Source organism: Aethalodelphis obliquidens, unplaced genomic scaffold (genome assembly GCF_003676395.1).
Source record: "Aethalodelphis obliquidens isolate GAN/ISIS:26980383/991018 unplaced genomic scaffold, ASM367639v1 scaffold64, whole genome shotgun sequence".
In the NCBI taxonomy this organism is placed as follows: Eukaryota; Metazoa; Chordata; class Mammalia; order Artiodactyla; family Delphinidae; genus Aethalodelphis; species Aethalodelphis obliquidens.
The window spans coordinates 1,211,696-1,230,068 of NW_020838008.1; the positions used below are offsets into that span (position 1 = coordinate 1,211,696).

Here is an 18,373-nt window from a genome sequence, read left to right on the forward strand (position 1 = left end):
AGTGGGAGAGACCTGGAGGAAAAACATTTCCTTACCCATTACAGCAAAGGAGACAAAAATAGTACCTTGCCCAGTACAACACAGAGTAGAGGACAGTCAGGCCACAGGATGCAGATGGCTTGTGAAGAAAGGCACGGACTTTGAAATCAGATAGATCTGAGGTCAAGTTCTAATTCTAGAGTTGGGTCTCATTAGGCAGGTCTTAATTGGACTGAACTCATAGTTTGCTTATCCGTGAAATGGGGAATAATAGGTAGTACCTACTTCATGGGGTTGTTCTGAGAATTAAATAAGATCATGCAGGAAATGAGCCTAGTCAGCCCCTTATGCATGTTAAGTGCTTAAAATGTTAGCTGATATCACTGATATTGTTAGTTACTATAATAAAGGAAACAAAAATCCTTGAGCAGGCCTTGAAGGCTGGGTAAATAAAGTGTCAGCCTATATTGGTTTGTGTGAAAGAGTTTTCTTCAACACTTTTCTCTCTCCCCAGGCAATGAGAAGCACGATCTTCAAGTTATCCCGCAAGAAGGCTGTAGTGAACCAATTGTCCAAGACCTGGCCCAGGTTGTTGAAGAGGCCACAGGGGTCCCGCTGCCTTTTCAGAAACTCATATTTAAGGGTAGGTATTTCTCTTCCAGCTTTGAGCCCTCATTGCTAAAAGGCCTATTTAAAACCGCTTAACTTTAATAATAGAAACTCTCAGTTTCGAAACTAGGACAATTCTTATCTGCTTGTTAATTTATTCATCACTTCAACAAATATGTATTGAGGACCTACTATGCACTGGACACTTGCAAACATTTGAACAGGTATTAGAGTTGAAGTCACACGAAGGTGACAGAAATATTACCATTTTTGATGAAGCACATGGGCAGTCTTCCCTGGCCAAGTTAGATCCTCTTCCCATTGTGTTCAGATGGCACTCCCTACCACTTTTGCATAACTTGTACTGAAATTCCTATTAAATAATTGTCTTCATAGTCACTGAACATCTGATTTCTCTAATACAATAACAAACTCCACAAGGGCAGAGATGCTGCTATGTGTCCAATGCTTGGCATAGTGCTGGCACAGAGAAGGTATTGAACAAACTTACCAGGGCCTGGATGTGGCAGGCCCAGTGGATGATGCTGATTTCTGCCAGGACACACCCACTCCCATCCCCATTCTCTGGTCTTCCCATTCCCATGGGAACCCATTATTCTGGTATCTGATGAGGCTAAATGTATCCCATTTGGTGCCAGTCATAAAAAATTTAGTGATGGGAAGCATTTATATTTGTACTTCATAGTACAGCTCCTTGTCTTTTCTTTTTAAAAACGTTTCATTTTAGAATTATAAAGGCAATAGAAATCCATGTTTGAAAATAGAGGAAAGCACAAAAAAGAAAATGTTCTCCTGGATAAAACCCCTCATAACAATTCAATATATTTCCGTCCAGCCTCTTTTTGTTTGTTTGTCCTGGCATCCCAAAGTGTGGGTTCTCATTTGTGGCTTTTTTTTTTAGTTGACAAAACTAGGATCATTTCTAGTGATCTTCTTATAACACTGGGTCATCAACATGTATTATGGCATTGAAGTTTCCTGAAAAAAATGAGCTTTGATGCCTACAAAGTCTTCTGTTGTACTGATGTATAGTTAATCAGTCCCCTATTCCTGAATTTTGGGCTCTTTCCAGTTTCTCAATATTATGAATAATAGTTATTGTATAACAGTTATTGTGCAGGCACATGTCCAGTTATGTGTTAGGGTAAATATCTAAAATGAAGTTACTGGGTCAAGAAACCTTCTAAAAAGCTTATACCAATTCATCCTCTTCTTATTAGTGAACACACTACTTCCTGTACCCTTGCTGAAATCTGTTTTCACTGTTGTGCAGTTGTTGCAACCTGACATCACTTTCTTCTTTGTTCAGGAAAATCTCTGAAAGAAATGGAGACGCCATTGTCAGCACTTGGAATACAAAATGGTTGCCGGGTCATGTTAATTGGGAAAAAGGTAAGTTGCTTTTTCCACCAGAATACCTCAGAATCAAATGACGAAGGTCTTTTATGCATGTTTCTGTTTAGAAGGCCAAGTCGGGGAGCCAAGGTTGGCACTGGTGAAGTAGTGCTCTCTAAACAAATGTAGTCTCTTTGTTCCCTGGAGTCACCAGTTCTCACACCCTCCAGCTCCTGTTGTTTAGGGCTTTCACTCTGGGAATTAGGAGTGGTTATGCTGCCTCAGTAATGTGGCTTTTGTGTTGGTGGTGGAATCAGTCTGGTTAAAATAGTGCCTGAGGCAGTCCCTACTCACTTGGAGGGGGATTTGCAAGAGAGCGTTTTTGTTAGAATAAACCTGTAGATTTTAAAAATAAGTACTCTGCAAACTTCAGGAGCCTCTCTTCCTTTAACCATTCTTTTTACCAAAATCTCACATAAGGATAAACCCTCTTTGGCTGGAAAGAAAGGTTCAGACTAAAGAGGTGATGGAGAAAAAGCCAGTTGGTGAGAAAAGTAGGCCCTGGGGTGATGAGAGAGGGCCATAGCCAGCCCTGCATTGTGACACAGTGGAATTGTTGGTCCTGTGAAGTTCCCTTACTTCGAGTGAGGTGGCTGATTCAGAGCGGAGAGAGGGCAGAGATTAGCAAAGTGGAGGCACGGAAAGTCTACTCCAGACTTGGAACTGTCAGGAGACTGGCACTCAGGATTTGGCCACAAAGAAGAATGTGAACAATTTAGGGTAGTGTAAAAGCAGGAAGCTGCTGGCTACCAATTAAGGTGAGAGAAGGGGAAATAATCTAGAGATTTCTTGCTCAAGGGTCAGGGAGAATGGTGATGGGCAATGAGCAGAACCCAAGAGTTGAGTTTGAAGAAGCTTTAGGACCCTCAGTTGGAGCTGTCCTGGAGTATGTGGAGCCAAGTCCAATTTAAGTCTCTTCTACCTATTTTGGGCTGTGTAACCTTAAGTTACTTTACGGTAACCTCAATTTCATCATCTGAAACAGTACCTCCTTCACTGGATTGTGGTAAGGCTTAAACAGTAATACAGGTGAAGTGCTTAAGATGAAACCTGGCATACAGGGGATGCTCAGTAAAAGTATTCATCATCATCATCATATTGAATGAGAGAGCTCAGGAATTCCATTTAAAGGAAGGGTAGAATTCCACCTGTCTCACCGTTCTGGACTCCTCACAGGCATTCACTGTAACTTGTTAACACTCCAGGCTTCAGTCCGGAATCTGTTGGTAATCAGCCCCAGGCTGAGGTTGAATCTGGCACATGGATCAGCTTTGTTCTCTGAACCCAAGCCGTCAGGGCTCTCTTGCCAGAATGTGTACCTGATACCTTCTCTCTATCTAGTCTAGAGTCTTTGTAGATAGAAAACCTTCATGTATAACCCTCCAGCTTGCCTTCTAAGAAGCAACAGAGTTAAGACGATTTTTTCTAGGTCAGTGGTTTAACCCAATTGTGGTCAGATTTTTTTTTCCTGACAGAAAAAAAATTCTTGACTTCATTTTATTCTTAAACATTTTAGAACAGTCGAGAGGAAGAAGTTGAAATAAAGAAGTTGAAAGATTTGGAGAAGTCTGTGGAGAAGATAGCTGACCAACTGGAAGAGTTGAGTAAAGAGCTTACTGGAATCCAGCAGGTAACCCTCTCCGTGGACTTTGTCGTTCTGCCTTCTATGAGAATTCTCTGGAGATACAAATATGTGGTTACAAGGGCGGACTTTGTTGTCAGACTCCCTGGGTTCAGACCCTGGCTCTATCCTTTCTGTTACTGTGGGCAAGTTTGCCTTTGTCTCAGGTTCCTCATCTGTAAAAAGGGAGTAATGATGGTACCTCCCTCTTAGGGCTGTTGTGGGGATTAAATTACATAATTTGAGCCTGACATATACTAAGTGCTTTGTAAGTGTTATCAACACTGTTATTTCCAAACCCCAGCCAGCATCCATTTGTGCTCCTAGGAGAACACCTGCTGTGCTAGGATCATGTGTCTAAAATAGAATAAGTAGCTTCTCTCAGTCTAGTCAGCTATAATGTATTTGGCAAGGCAAAGAACATTGTGTGGATTCATAGAAGGTCCAAGTTGACCATGATCTTGGGGTGGGCATAGGGGTCATCCTATTCAATTCCTTATAGTATTAGAGGTGGAGTACTGAAACCAAATAAGGATGAGACACAGCCCCAAAGCACATACTTATTTATGATCCCTTCATTTTATAACATTTATAGATGTATGTTTGTGTTTTAATTACAAAAGTAATACATGCTGATTGTACATAGCTTTTAAGAAAACATGGGCACTAATATGAAAAATAATAATTACCTGTAAGACCCCCAACTCAAAGATAATCATTACTAAAAACTGGAATCTATTTTTTCATCTTAAAAGAATTGGTATAATGTTAGGTACACTTTGTTTGTAAATTGTTCCTTTATTGGTTTAAAAAATTGAACATTTTCCCATGTCATTAAAAATGATCATATGTAACCAAATCACTTTGCTGTATACCTGAAACGAACACAGTATTGTAAATCAACTATACCTAAATAAAGAAAAAATGTTTTGACTGGAAAAAAAAAGGTCATACTTTTCAAAACTTCCATAGTATTTATTTCATCATATGAATGGATCATGGTTTACCTAACCAATTCTCTATTATTCATCACCTAATGTTATTTTACCATTATGTATAGTGCTTCCTTTTTTTTTTTAACATCTTTATTGGAGTATAATTGCTTTATAGTGGTGTGCTAGTTTCTGCTTTATAACAAAGTGAATAAGCTATACATATACCCATATCCCCGTATCTCCTCCCTCCTCTGTCTCCCTCCCACCTTCCCTACCCCACCCCTCTGGGTGGTCACAAAGCACCGAGCTGATCTCCCTGTGCTATGCGGCTGCTTCCCACTAGCTATCTACTTTACATTTTGTAGTATATATAAGTCCATGCCACTTCGTCCCAGCTTAACCTTCCCCTTCCCCATGTCCTCAAGTCCATTCTCTACATCTGCATCTTTATTCCTGTCCTGCCCCTAGGTTCTTCAGAGCCATCTTTTTTTTTTTTTTAGATTCCTTATATGTATATGTTTTAGCATATGGTATTTCTTTTTCTCATTCTGACTTCACTCTGTATGACAGACTCTAGGTCCATCCAACTCACTACAAATAACTCGATTTATTTACTTTTTATGGCTGAGTAATATTCCATTGTATATATGTGCCACATCTTCTTTATCCATTCATCTGTCGATGGACACTTAGGTTGCTTCCATGTCCTGGCTATTGTAAATAGAGCTGCAGTAAATACTGTGGTATATGACTCTTTTTGAATTCTGGTTTTCTCAGGGTACATGCCCAGTAGTGGGATTACTGGCTCCTATGGTAGTTCTATTTTTAGTTTTTTAAGGAACCTCCATACTGTTCTCCATAGTGGCTCTATCAATTTACCTTCCCACCAACAGTGCAAGAGGGTTCCCTTTTCTCCACACCCTCTCCAGCATTTATTGTTTGTAGATTTTTTTTTTTTTTTTTTTGCGGTACGCGGGCCTCTCACTGTTGTGGCCTCTCCCGTTGCGGAGCACAGGCTCTGGACACGCAGGCTTAGCGGCCATGGCTCACTGGCCCAGCCACTCCGCAGCATGTGGGATCTTCCCGGACCAGGGCACGAACCCGTGTCCCCTGCATCGGCAGGCGGCCTCTCAACCACTGCACCACCAGGGAAGCCCCCTCATTGTAGTTTTGATTTGCATTTCTCTAATGATTAGTGATGTTGAGCATCCTTTCATGTGTTTGTTGGCAATCTGTATATCTTCTTTGGAGAAATGTCTGTTTAGGTCTTCTGCCCATTTTTGGGTTGGGTTGTTTGTTTTTTTGATATTGAGCTACATGAGCTGCTTGTAAATTTGGGGGATCAATCCTTTGTCAGTTGCTTCATTTGCAAATATTTTCTCCCATTCTGAGGGTTGTCTTTTCGTCTTGTTTATGGTTTCCTTTGCTGTGCAAAAGCTTTTAAGTTTCATTAGGTCCCATTTGTTCATTTTTGTTTTTATTTCCATTTCGCTAGGAGGTGGGTCAAAAAGGATCTTGCTGTGATTTATATCATAGAGTGTTCTGCCTATGTTTCCCTCTAAGAGTTTGATAGTGTCTGGCCTTACATTTAGGTCTTTAATCCATTTGAGTTTATTTTTGTGTATGGTGTTAGGGAGTGTTCTAATTTCATTCTTTTACATGTACCTGTCCGGTTTTCCCAGCACCACTTATCAAAGAGGCTGTCTTTTCTCCATTGTATATTCTTGCCTCCTTTATCAAAGATAAGGTAACCATACGTGCATGGGTTTATCTCTGGGCTTTGTATCCTGTTCCATTGATCTGTGTTTCTGTTTTTGTGCCAGTACCATACTGTCTTGATTACTGTAGCTTTGTAGTATAGTCTGAAGTCCGGGAGCCTGATTCCTCCAGCTCCGTTTTTCTTTCTCAAGATTGCTTTGGCTATTCGGGGTCTTTTGTGTTTCCATACAAATTGTGAAACTTTTTGTTCTAGTTCTGTGAAAAGTGCCGTTGGTAGTTTGATAGGGATTGTGTTGAATCTGTAGATTGCTTTGGGTAGTATAGTCATTTTCACAATATTGATTCTTCCAATCCAAGAACATGGTATATCTCTCCATCTCTTCGTATCATCTCTAATTTACTTCATCAGTGTCTTATAGTTTTCTGCATACAGGTCTTTTGTCTCCTTAGGTAGGTTTATTCTTAGGTATTTTATTCTTTTTGGTGCAATGGTAAATGGACGTTTTTCCTTAATTTCTCTTTCACATTTTTCATCATTAGTGTGTAGGAATGCAAGAGATTTCTGTGCATTAATTTTGTATCCTGCTACTTTACCAAATTCATTGATTATCTCTAGCAGTTTTCTGGTAGCATCTTTAGGATTTTCTACGTACGGTATCATGTCATCTCCAAACAGTGACAGCTTTACTTCTTCCTTTGCAATTTGGATTCCTTTTATTTCCTTTTCTTCTCTCATTACTATGGCTAAAACTTCCAAAATTATGTTGAAGAAAGGTGGTGAGAGTGGGCAACCTTGTCTTGTTCCTGATCTTAGCGGAAATCGTTTCAGTTTTTCACCATTGAGAACGATGTTGGTTGTGGGTTTGTCATATATGGCCTTTATTATGTTGAGGTAAGTTCCCTCTATGCCTTCTTTCTGGAGGGTTTTTATCATAAATGGGTGTTGAAGTTTGTCAAAAGCTTTTTCTTCATCTATTGAGATGATCATATGGTTTTTATCCTTCAATTTGTTAATATGGTATATCACATTAATTGATTTGTGTATATTGAAGAATCCTTGCATTCCTGGGATAAACCCCACTTGATCATGGTGTATGATCCTTTTCATGTGTTATTGGATTTTGTTTGCTAGTATTTTGTTGAGGATTTTTGCATCTATGTTCATCAGTGATATTGGCCTGTAGTTTTCTTTCTTTGTGACATCTTTGTCTCATTTTGGTATCAGGGTGATGGGGGCCTCGTAGAATGAGTTTCGGAGTGTTCCTCCCTCTGCTATATTTTGGAAGAGTTTGAGAAGCACAGGTGTTAGCTTTTCTCTAAATGTTTGATAGAATTCACCTGTGAAGCCATCTGGTCCTGGGCTTTTGTTTGTTGGAAGATTTTTAATCACAGTCTCAATTTCAGTGCTTGTGAATGGTCTGTTCATATTTTCTATTTCTTTCTGGATCAGTCTCAGAAGGTTGTGCTTTTCTAAGAATTTGTCCATTTCTTCCAGCTTGTCCATTTTATTGGCATAGAGTTGCTTGTAGTAATCTCTCATGATCCTTTGTATTTCTGCAGTGTCAGTTGATACTTCTCCCTTTTCATTTCTAATTCTATTGATTTGAGTCTTCTCCCTTTTGTTCTTGTTGAGTCTGGCTAATGGTTTTTCAATTTTGTTTATCTTCTCAAACAACCAGCTTTTAATTTTATTGATGTTTGCCATTGTTTCCTTCATTTCTTTTTCATTTATTTCTGTTGTGATCTTTATGATTTCTTTCCTTCTGCTAACTTTGGGAGTTTTTTCGTTCTTCTTTCTCTAATTACTTTAGGTGTAAGGTTAGGTTGTTTATTTGAGATGTTTCTTTTTTCTTGAGGTAGGATTGTATTGCTGTAAACTTCCCTCTTAGAACTGCTTTTGCTGCATTCCATAGGTTTGGGATAGTCGTGTTTTCATTGTCATTTGTTTCTAGGTATTTTTTGATTTCCTCTTTGATTTCTTCAGTGATCTCTTGGTTATTAAGTAGTGTATTGTTTAGTCTCCATATACTTGTATTTTTTACAGATTTTTTTTCCTGTAATTGTTATCTAGTCTCATAGCTTTGTGGTTGGAAAAGACACTTGATATGATTTCAATTTTCTTAAATTTACCAAGGCTTGATTTGTGACCCAAGATATGATCTATCCTGGAGAATGTTCCATGAGCACTTGAGAAGAAAGTGTATTCTTTTGTTTTTGGATGGAATGTCCTATAAATATCAATTAAGTCCATCTTGTTTAATGTGTCATCTAAAGCTTGTGTTTCCTTATTTGTTTTCTGTTTGGATGATCTGTCCATTTGTGTAAGTGTGGTGTTAAAGTCCCCTACTGTGATTGTGTTGCTGTCAATTTCCCCTTTTATGGCTGTTAGCATTTGCCTTATGTACTGAGGTGCTCCTATGTTGGGTGCATAAATATTTACAATTGTTATATCTTCTTCTTGGATTGATCCCTTGATCATTATGTAGTGTCCTTGTCTCTTATAATAGTCTTTATTTTAACGTCTGTTTTATCTGATATGAGACTTGCTACTCCAGCTTTCTTTTGATTTTTATTTGCATGGAATATCATTTTCCATCCCCTCACTTTCAGTCTGTATGTGTCCCTAGGTCTGAAGTGGGTCTCTTGTAGACAGCATATATATGGGTCTTGTTTTTGTATCCATTCAGCCAGTCTGTGTCTTTTGGTTGGAGCATTTAATCCATTTACATTTAAGGTAATTATCGATATGTTTGTTCCTATTACCATTTTCTTAATTGTTTTGGGTTTGTTATTGTAGGTCTTCTCCTTCTCTTGTGTTTCCTGCTTAGAGAAGTTCCTTTAGCATTTGTTGTAAACCTGGTTTGGTGGTGCTGAATTCTCTTAGCTTTTGCTTGTCTGTAAAGGTTTTAATTTCTCCATCAAATCTGAATGAGATCCTTCCTGGGTAGAGCAATCTTGGTTGTAGGTTTTTCCCTTTCATCACTTTAAATATGTCCTGCCATTCCCTTCTAGTTTGTAGAGTTTCTGCTGAAAGATCAGCTGTTAACCTTATGGGGATTCCCTTGTATGTTATTTGTTGTTTTTCCCTGCTTTTAATAGTTTTCCTTTGTGTTTAATTTAGGTAGTTTGATTAATGTGTGTCTTGGCATGTTTCTCCTTGGGTTTATTCTGTATGGGACTCTTTGCACTTCCTGGACTTGACTATTTCCTTTCCCGTATTAGGGAAGTTTTCAACTATACCCTCTTCAAATATTTTTTCAGTCCCTTTCTTTTTCTCTTCTTCTTCTGGGACCCCTATAATTCGAATGTTGGTGCGTTTTTTTTTTAATTAATTTATTTTTTTATGTTTGGCTGTGTTGTGTGTTCGTTGCTGTGCGCGGGCTTTCTCTAGTTGCTGCCAGCGGGAGCTACTCTTTGTTGCAGTGCGTAGGCTTCTTATGGCAGTGGCTTTTCTTGCTGCAGAGCACTGGCTCTAGGCGCACGGGCTTCAGTAGTTGTGGCACACAGGCTCAGCAGTCGTGGCTTGTGGGCTCTAGAGCACAGGCTCAGTAGTTGTGGCACACAGGCATAGTTGCTCCATGGCATGTGGGATCTTCCCCAACTAGGGCTCGAACCCATGACCCCTGCACTGGCAGGCAGATTCTTAACCACTGCGCCATCAGGGAAGCCCTGTTGGTGCATTTAATATTGTCCCAGAGGTCTCTAAGCCTGTCCTCAGTTCTTTTTTTTCCTTTCTTTTTTGTGGTACGCGGGCCCCTCTCACTGTTGTGGCCTCTCCCATTGCGGAGCACACGCTCCGTTCGCGCAGGCTTAGCAGCCATGGCTCACAGGCCCAGCTGCTCCATGGCATGTGGGGTCTTCCCAGACCGGGGCACGAACCAGTGCCCGCTGCATCGGCAGGCGGACTCTCAACCACTGTGCCACCAGGGAAGCCCTGTCCTCAATTCTTTTCATTCTTTTTTCTTTATTCTGCTCAGAGGTAGTTATTTCCACTATTTTATCTTCCAGGTCACTTATCCATTCTTCTGCCTCAGTTATTCTGCTATTGATTCCTTGTAGAGAATCTTAAATTTCATTTATTGTGTTGTTCATCATTGTTTGTTTGCTGTTTAGGTCTCCTAGTCCTTGTTAAACGTTTCTTGTATTTTCTCCATCCTATTCCCAAGATTTTGGATCATCTTTACTATCATTTCTCTGAATTCTTTTTCAGGTAGACTGCCTATTTCCTCTTCATTTGTTTGGTCTGATGGGTTTTTACCTTGCTTCTTCATCTGCTGTGTGTTTCTTTGTCTTCTCATTTTGCTTAACTTACTGTGTTTGGGGTCTCCTTTTCGCAGGCTTCAGGTTCATAGTTCCCGCTGTTTTTGGTGTCTGCCCCCAGTGGCTAAGGTTGGTTCAGTGGGTTGTGTGGGCTTCCTGGTGGAGGGGACTAGTGCCTGTGTTCTAGTGGACGAGGCTGGATCTTGTCTTTCTGGTGGGCAAGACCGTGTTTTGGGGTGTCTGTGACCTTATTATGATTTTATGCAGACTCTCTGCTAATGGATGGGGTTGTGTTCCTGTCTTGCTAGTTGTTTGGCATAGGGTGTTCAGCACTGTAGCTTGCTGGTCATTGAGCGGAGCTGGGTCTTAGTGTTGAGATGGAGATCTCTGGGAAAGCTTTCACCATTTGATATTACAAGGAGCTGGGAGGTCTCTGGTGCACCAGTGTCCTGAACTTGGCTCTCCCACCTCAGAGGCAGAGGCCTGACACCCGACCGGAGCACCAAGACCCTGTCAGCCACATGGCTCAGAAGAAAAGGGAGAAAAAAAGAAAGAAAGGAAGGAAAGAAAAGAAAGTTATTAAAATAAAAAATAATTATTAAAAATTAAAAAGTAGTAAAAAAAAAAAGAGAGAGAAGAAAGAAGGAAAGAAAGAAGAGAGCAACCAAACCAAAAAACAAATCCACCAGTGATAACAAGCGCTAAAAACTATACAAAAAAAAAAAATGGACAGCTAGAACCCTAGGACAAATGGTAAAAGCAAAGCTATACAGACAAAATCACACACAGAAGCATACACATACACACTCACAAAAAGAGAAAAAGGAAAAAAAAAATGTATCTATATATTTTAAAAAAAGAAAAAAAAAAGGAAGAAGAAAGCAACCAAATCAATAAACAAATCTACCAATGATAATAAACTCTAAATACTAAACTAAGATAAACATAAAACCAGGAACAAATTAAATGCAGACAGCAAACCCCAAGTCTACAGTTGCTCCCAAAGTCGACCGCCTCAATTTTGGGATGATTCGTTGTCTATTCAGGTATTCCACAGATGCAGGGTCATGAGGTTGATTGTGGAGATTTAGTCCACTGCTCCTGAGGCTGCTGGGAGAGATTTCCCTTTCTCTTCTTTGTTCGCACAGCTCCTGGGGTTCAGCTTTGGATTTGGCCCCGCCTCTGCGTGTAGGTCGCTGGAGGGCGTCTGTTCTTCGCTCAGACAGGACGGGGTTAAAGGAGAAGCTGATTAGTGGGCTCTGGCTCACTCAGGACGGGGGGAGGGAGGGGTACGGATGCGGGGCAAGCCTGCGGCGTCAGAGGCCAGAGTGATGTTGCACCAGCCTGAGGCGCGCTGTGCGTTCTCCCGGGGAAGTTGTCCCTGGATCCCGGGACCCTGGCAGTGGCGGGCGGCACAGGCTCCCCGGAAGGGAGGTGTGGATAGTGACCTGTGCTTGCACACAGGCTTCTTGGTGGCTGCAGCAGTAGCTTTAGCGTTTCATGCCCATCTCTGGGGTGCGCGCTGATAGCCGCGGCTCACGCCTGTCTCTGGAGCTCGTTTACGCGGTGCTCTGAATCCCCTCTCCTTGCGCACCCCCGAAACAACGGTCTCCTTACTCTTAGGCATGTCCAGACTTTTCCCGGACTCCCTCCCGGCTAGCTGGGGCGCACTAGCCCCCTTCAGGCTGTGTTCACGCAGCCAACCCCAGTCCTCTCCCTGGGATCTGACCTCCAAAGCCCAAGCCTCAGCTCCCAGCCTCCGCCCACCCTGGAGGGTGAGCAGACAAGCCTCTCGGGCTGGTGAGTGCTGGTCAGCACCGATCCTCTACGCAGAAATCTCTCCGCTTTGCCCTCTGCACCCCTGTTGCTGCGCTCTCCTCCGTGGCTCTGAAGCTTCCCCTCCCCACCATCCCCCATCTCCGCCAGTGAAGGGGCTTCCTAGTGTGTGGAAACCTTTCCTCCTTCACAGCTCCCTCCCACTGGTGCAGGTCCCGTCCCTATTCTTTTGTCTCTGTTTTTTCTTTTTTCTTTTGCCCTACCCAGGTACGTGGGGAGTTTCTTGCCTTTTGGGAAGTCTGAGGTCTTCTGCCAGCGTTCAGTAGGTGTTCTGTAGGAGTTGTTCCACATGTAGATGTATTTCTGATGTATTTGTGATCTCCACGTCTTACTCCTCCGCCATCTTGAAGCCATAATGCTTCTTTGAACGTCCTCGGACATAAATCTTTTTTGACCATTTCCGATTTTTTTGGTAGGATAAATTCTTTAAGTTGGAATTGCCAGCTAATATATACTACATGTTGTCAAATCTGCATCTGTAGCCTATGGCTTTTATTTCCTCAGAGATACCTGCTGTCCACCTGTTGTCACCAGCTAACTGGTCATTAGGCCAAGCATTGTGAATAAACAGAGAGACAATTTAATAAAAATAATGTAAGTGCTGCCATTTGTTAGCATACATACATCTGTGTCAGGAATTCTATTAAAGGTCTACATTATTTCTCTTTATCCTCATGGTAACCCTCTGGGGTGTGGGTATCATGATCTCCATTTTAAAGATGAGAACACCGAGGCACAGATAGGTAAAGAACTTGCTCAAGGTCACAAGCCAGTACAGTGCAGTCAGAGTTGAAGCCCAGGCCTATCAAACTCTAAACCCTGTGCTCTTAATGTCTGCTTCTCGTGTGCAGGTATACACTAGTGACTGGGGGCTTCACCAGAGCCAGGCCTCCACAGGCATTTGTGACCCCAGTGGACCGTGTAAGATAGACCATGTAATGGCCTGCAGCCTACTACAGTGCTTGGAGTGGCCCAGGGCCAGCTTTTCTGTTTTTCCTAAGAGGTGAAGTTGCAGGCCTGAGGTCTGGCCCAGCCTGTTGGGGAATGTGGACTCAGGGTGTGGCTGCTTCATCAGTGCCTTGGCTTGGAGTTTTCCATCAGCCTCAAGGAACCTTTGCAATAATGCATCATTCCTCCACAGGGTTTTCTGGCCAAGGATTTGCAAGCTGAAGCTCTCTGCAAACTCGACAGGAGAGTAATAGCCACAGTCGGGCAGTTTATGAAGATCTTGGAAGAGATTGACACACTGGTAAGTAAATATTCAGCTGAGAAGAACTAGTTTCCTTTGACTATTTTTCAGTCAGTTTCACTCTTTCAGTATCGCACTCACTGCCTGAGGGTATTGAGCACCTATTGCGTACCAGACACTGCTAGGTCTTTGGTGAATACACAGAAAGGTAAGATGGTTCCTGATTTCTCCTGTCCCACCAACATAGGGCTTTTGTCATATTATTTATGTATTTATTTATTTATTTTGGCCACGGCATGTGGGATCTTAGTTCCCCGATCAGGGATTGAACCCATGCCCCTGCATTGGGAGTGCAGAATCTTAACCACTGGACTGCCAGGGAAGTCCCTGTTATTTTTATTTATGTATGCCAGTAGCATCTAATCCTCAGGAAGCTGGGATGGTCCATGATCTCATGGTTAGAGAAACACAGGGCTTAACTTTCGTAACACATGTGTCTGACATTTCACTGAGCTCATTAACTGTACAGAATTCAGTCAGACCCAGCTCCTGTGAGGCTGTTGGGAATCATTGATGCCACGCTCCCTCTTAGAGATGACACAGTAATGATATCTCTAGCCTAAACTACTCTGCTTGGGATTCTTGGGGGGAGGTGGTAAAGAAGAAGCAAAAAAGCACTGTGCTTTTCCTGCCACCCTGAGCTCATGGTCCAGCCAGGGCACGGTATCCATGTACAGGAAACAGTGAGAGGACAAAGTCCATGTTATAGATCTATGGCCCCAACACCAAGAACAAAGGGAGCTTGTATAGGGGTGAGAGCCATGGGAAGGGCCATGTAGGGTACAGATCCAGGGAAGTGATTCCTGAAAATGCATGTCATTCACATTAGTGACCTGTGGCCTGTTCGGTATACTGTAGGTATTTCTGATGTGTTATGTCATTTTCACTGAGGATTATTTATACGTCAACTTATTCTTCCATAGGTTCTGCCAGAAAATTTCAAAGACAGTCGAATGAAAAGGAAGGGTTTGGTGAAAAAGATTCAGGTGAGTTGTGTGGTAGGGCATCACAAAGTGTAATGTGTTGGTGCATGTATCTGTTCAAAGTAGGGTAGAGTACAAGTGTGGTGTGGCCTCTCTTTGGTTGTTACATCTCAGCATGAACCCAGAACCTAAGAGAAGAGCTCCTTTCATGTCCCTGTAATTAAATTTGGATTTAAACTAATTGAGAAGGAAGATGGCTGGAGAGCAGATAGGGCTGACATGTTATACTGATCCGATGGACAGGACCCCCTGAAATCGTGCAGTTGCAGTGGCCTGGCTTCCTGTCCTCAGCACCGTTTGGGGGTTGTTGGCATAGAGCACTGTCAGAAGCCCTGGTCCTGTGCTTCCTCTACCTCCCCCTCCTTCCTCTGGAGTCCAGGCCATCTCCATCCCTGCACACCTGTTTCAGCCTGAGTCAGTCGCCCAGGGGTTCCCCAGAGTGGCTGGGCAAAGAGCCTTTTGCAGGTGGGGCTGGCAGGGGTGCCTGGCCCCGAGTGGGCCCTTACTGCTCTGCATTTACCTTGTAGGCGTTCCTAGCTGCATGTGATACAGTGGAGCAGAGCATCTGCCAGGAGATGGAGCGACTGCAGGCCACTAACTTGGCCTTGGCTGACTGAGGTGAGGTGGAGAAGGCTGCGCTGCCTTGAAGAACAGCTCCACCAGCTCTGCACTCTCTGGAACAGAAGTTACGTGCTTTCCCCGGGGCTGCTGGGGACAACTGGCTGATTGAAAGTTTTCCTTCTCTTATACCTGCTCTCAGTGAACACTTGTCTGTGCAATCTTAGCGCACCTGTCAGTTTCTCATTCCGTCTGTGTATATCTGTGCTGTCCAGCAGCCCACCTTGTCTGGAGAGGGCCTCCTCTGCCCAAGTCTTCCCAGCTTTTTTGACCTTTGGATGCTTTCTTTGGGCTGGTGAGAGCTCTCATTTGTCCTGGGGTAGTTCTGGGTTTATCAGCTATCCTGTCTTCAGATACATGAGGCCTTTTTGCCCTTATGATCCCATAGTCCCATCTGTGTAAACCAGAATCACCAGGAGGCTACATCTGGTCAGGAATGTTAGGAATGGCTGAGAACAGGTGTTTGGCACACAGGTAGTCCAAGTATCTCTCATTGTGACCTAATTCTGGAACAGCTGGCTGGGTTGTGGGTTCATAGACCCTGTCTTCACCCCCCAGTGACCCTGACCAGTCACAGGCCGTGAGGTCTCGGGGCCACTCCTGGACTGGGGCCTGTGGTTGATCCATGGGCTTCCTTGTCCCCAAGCAGATCTCTAGGAGGTTACAGCCCAGAGTTGACTAAGTCTCTGCTCAAAACCGGGTCACAACCATGGCTTAGGAGGGGCAGAGAAGAGAGACAGAGTGAATAATAAAGCAGGCAGGTAGTGAGGGCCACCATAAACTTCTCAGGAGTTCCTTCAAAGGCATTTCTGTTAACCGTACCCTTCTGAGACCTTCATGTCCTTCGAGTTCTTCGAGGCTGTTTTTGTCTGTTTTGTGGCCTTTTTCCCCTTCATTGTTATTTAAAAAATAAAACAGTTTATATATACGTCAGCAAGCAGAAGAGTGTTTAGACTTTTTTTTCCTTTTGGTAGATGAAGTATGGGAAGCAAAAGCCTTCTGAGGTTCTAGTCTAGTTATGTTATAAAGTTGAGAGTGGCCCTGTGTGCTGGAATGCTTAAACAGGTCAGCGGCCATCACCCCGTTTTTTCACACAGTGCCCAGGAGACAGGCTTCCAACAGGCCACTCTGAGGTCAACCTTCTTTGGCAGAGAGGGAGTCTGTGAAGTCCCAGGCATTTAGGGCTGTATGTGTGGGACTAGGACAAGGTGGTGGTTAGGGGTGGACAAGTGGACGAGGCTTGGGGCCCGGCCCGTCCACCCCCAGCTTTAATCAGAGCAGTCCAGTATTTCTCTGTTTCTAGGTAGTAGCTGTGTGGCCTTGAGCCCCAGCACGTTCCTGTGTGCCAGATACCACTCTAAGTTCTTGAGGTGTATTGGTCATTTAATCCTTACACAATCTAGGAGGTAGACAGATACTATCCCTGTTTTATAGATGAGCTCAGGTAATTTGCTCACAATCACAGAGTAAGTGACAAAGCCAGGACACAAACTGGGTAGCTTGAGTCCGAGCCTAAGTCCTTAATCTCTGCCAGTTTGCCTCCCAACTAACATGGGGTTGCTCACACCCTCTCATTTTCTCTTTTTCTTCTATTTATCTCCCATGTTGGCCTCTGCAGCTCCCCTCTGGCCCTCTCCAGTTCATTCTCCACAGAGCAGCTGAGTGATCATGAAGTACACAAATTACCATGTCAGTCCCCTGCTTAAAAACCTCAGAGGCCAAGGTCCGTACCCTGCTCCCTTCTCATCTCGGGCCACTCTCCTGTTTGTTCTCTGCTGTCAGCCACTCTGGTCTAGTTCAGGCCTTCAGGTGCTCTGTGCCCTGTCCCGCCCTGGGGTCTTTGCAGACGCTGTTCCTCTGCTTGGACAGCTCCACGCCATCCTTCCCCTTCCCCTACCCCTGTGCTAGGCAACTCCTGTTCATGCTTCAGAACGTAAACGTCTCTTCATGGAGAAACCTCACCTACTACTGTCTGAGAACATCAAGCCTCCAGGTGATATCCTCTCACAGTTTGTCATGACTTTTTACGATAAACAGCGTTTATCATGGTCTATGATGATTTATTTATGGGATTATTTGATTAATATTTGCCTTTATGCTAGACTGTGAGTTCCTTGGGTTAAGGAGCTTCTTTGTCTTGTTAACAGTGTATTTCAAGCAGATTGTCTGGTTTATATTAGATGCTCAATAAATATTTGGAGAATGAATGAATGTTGACCGCACACATTAATAGTGAAATTTCCACTGCTGCACTCACCCACTGAAGCTCCGTCAGCACTGGGATTTATAGCATCTGCTAGCCACTGTCTTATTTAAGGGTGGGCTGCCCAGCACATGTGCAGGGTAGTAACACGGCCCACTCACATAGATCTGCACATCTACAGGGCATCTCTGCCTATGAACAGGGAAAGAGTACACCTCAGTTGCCCACTTGCGCATAACATGATCAGTCCTGCCGCAGGGGAACAAATGGGGCTCTGTGATCCCACAAACATCCTTCAGCCTCACAGAGTTGGAAGAATTCTCCCACACATTTTCTGTTCAGTCAATTATTTCTGCTTATCCTTCGAGGCACAGCTTAAAGTTTATCCCCTCAGGCTTCCCTGGTGGCGCAGTGGTTGAGAGTCCGCCTGCCGATGCAGGGGATGTAGGTTTGTGCCCCGGTCCGGGAAGATCCCACATGCCGCAGAGCGGCTGGGCCTGTGAGCCATGGCCGCTGAGCCTGCGTGTCCGGAGCCTGTGCTCTGCAATGGGAGAGGCCACAACAGTGAGAGGCCCACGTACCGCAAAAAAAAAAAAAAAAAAAAAGTTTATCCCCTCTGAGAAGCCCTTCTTCATCTGGTAGTCAGGACTCTTAGTTGAAAACACCACAAACCTATTCCAGAGAGATTGTTGAAATAGAAAATTTGTTGGTAGGATGTTATCTCATGTAACTTTGGGAAGTTCAAGGGCAGTTGGGCTCCAGGAACACAAATGCTGCCTGAAATTTCTGTCTGTATCTCATTGCATGTCACTACCAGAGAGGAACTGCCTCTGTTTCCTTCTTTCTTTTTTCTTTTCTTTCTTTCTTTCTTTCTTTCTCTCTCTCTCTCTCTCTCTTTCTCTCTCCCTCTCTCCCTCTCTCCCTCTCTCCCTCTCCCCCTCCCCC

At 43.4% G+C, this 18,373-nt stretch overlaps 1 protein-coding gene across 3 annotated transcripts in view; it reads left to right on the top strand.

Moving 5' to 3' along the window:
* The window catches only part of BAG1 (BAG cochaperone 1), a 31,408-nt gene that overhangs the window by 1,225 nt on the left and 11,810 nt on the right, over positions 1 to 18,373 (top strand). The window contains exons 2-8 of one of the 3 annotated variants that reach the window (XR_003429168.1): positions 494 to 622; positions 1,919 to 2,001; positions 3,521 to 3,634; positions 13,517 to 13,624; positions 14,548 to 14,610; positions 15,135 to 15,225; positions 17,134 to 17,218. Coding sequence is in view for 2 of the 3 variants with exons in the window: in XM_027089013.1 (XP_026944814.1) it covers positions 494 to 622; positions 1,919 to 2,001; positions 3,521 to 3,634; positions 13,517 to 13,624; positions 14,548 to 14,610; positions 15,135 to 15,224 (587 nt within the window). In the remaining variant the exon portion in view is untranslated. Of the gene's footprint in view, positions 1 to 493; positions 623 to 1,918; positions 2,002 to 3,520; positions 3,635 to 13,516; positions 13,625 to 14,547; positions 14,611 to 15,134; positions 15,226 to 17,133; positions 17,433 to 18,373 lie in introns of those variants that run through there. The other 2 variants (XM_027089013.1, XM_027089014.1) reach the window with 2 other exon arrangements.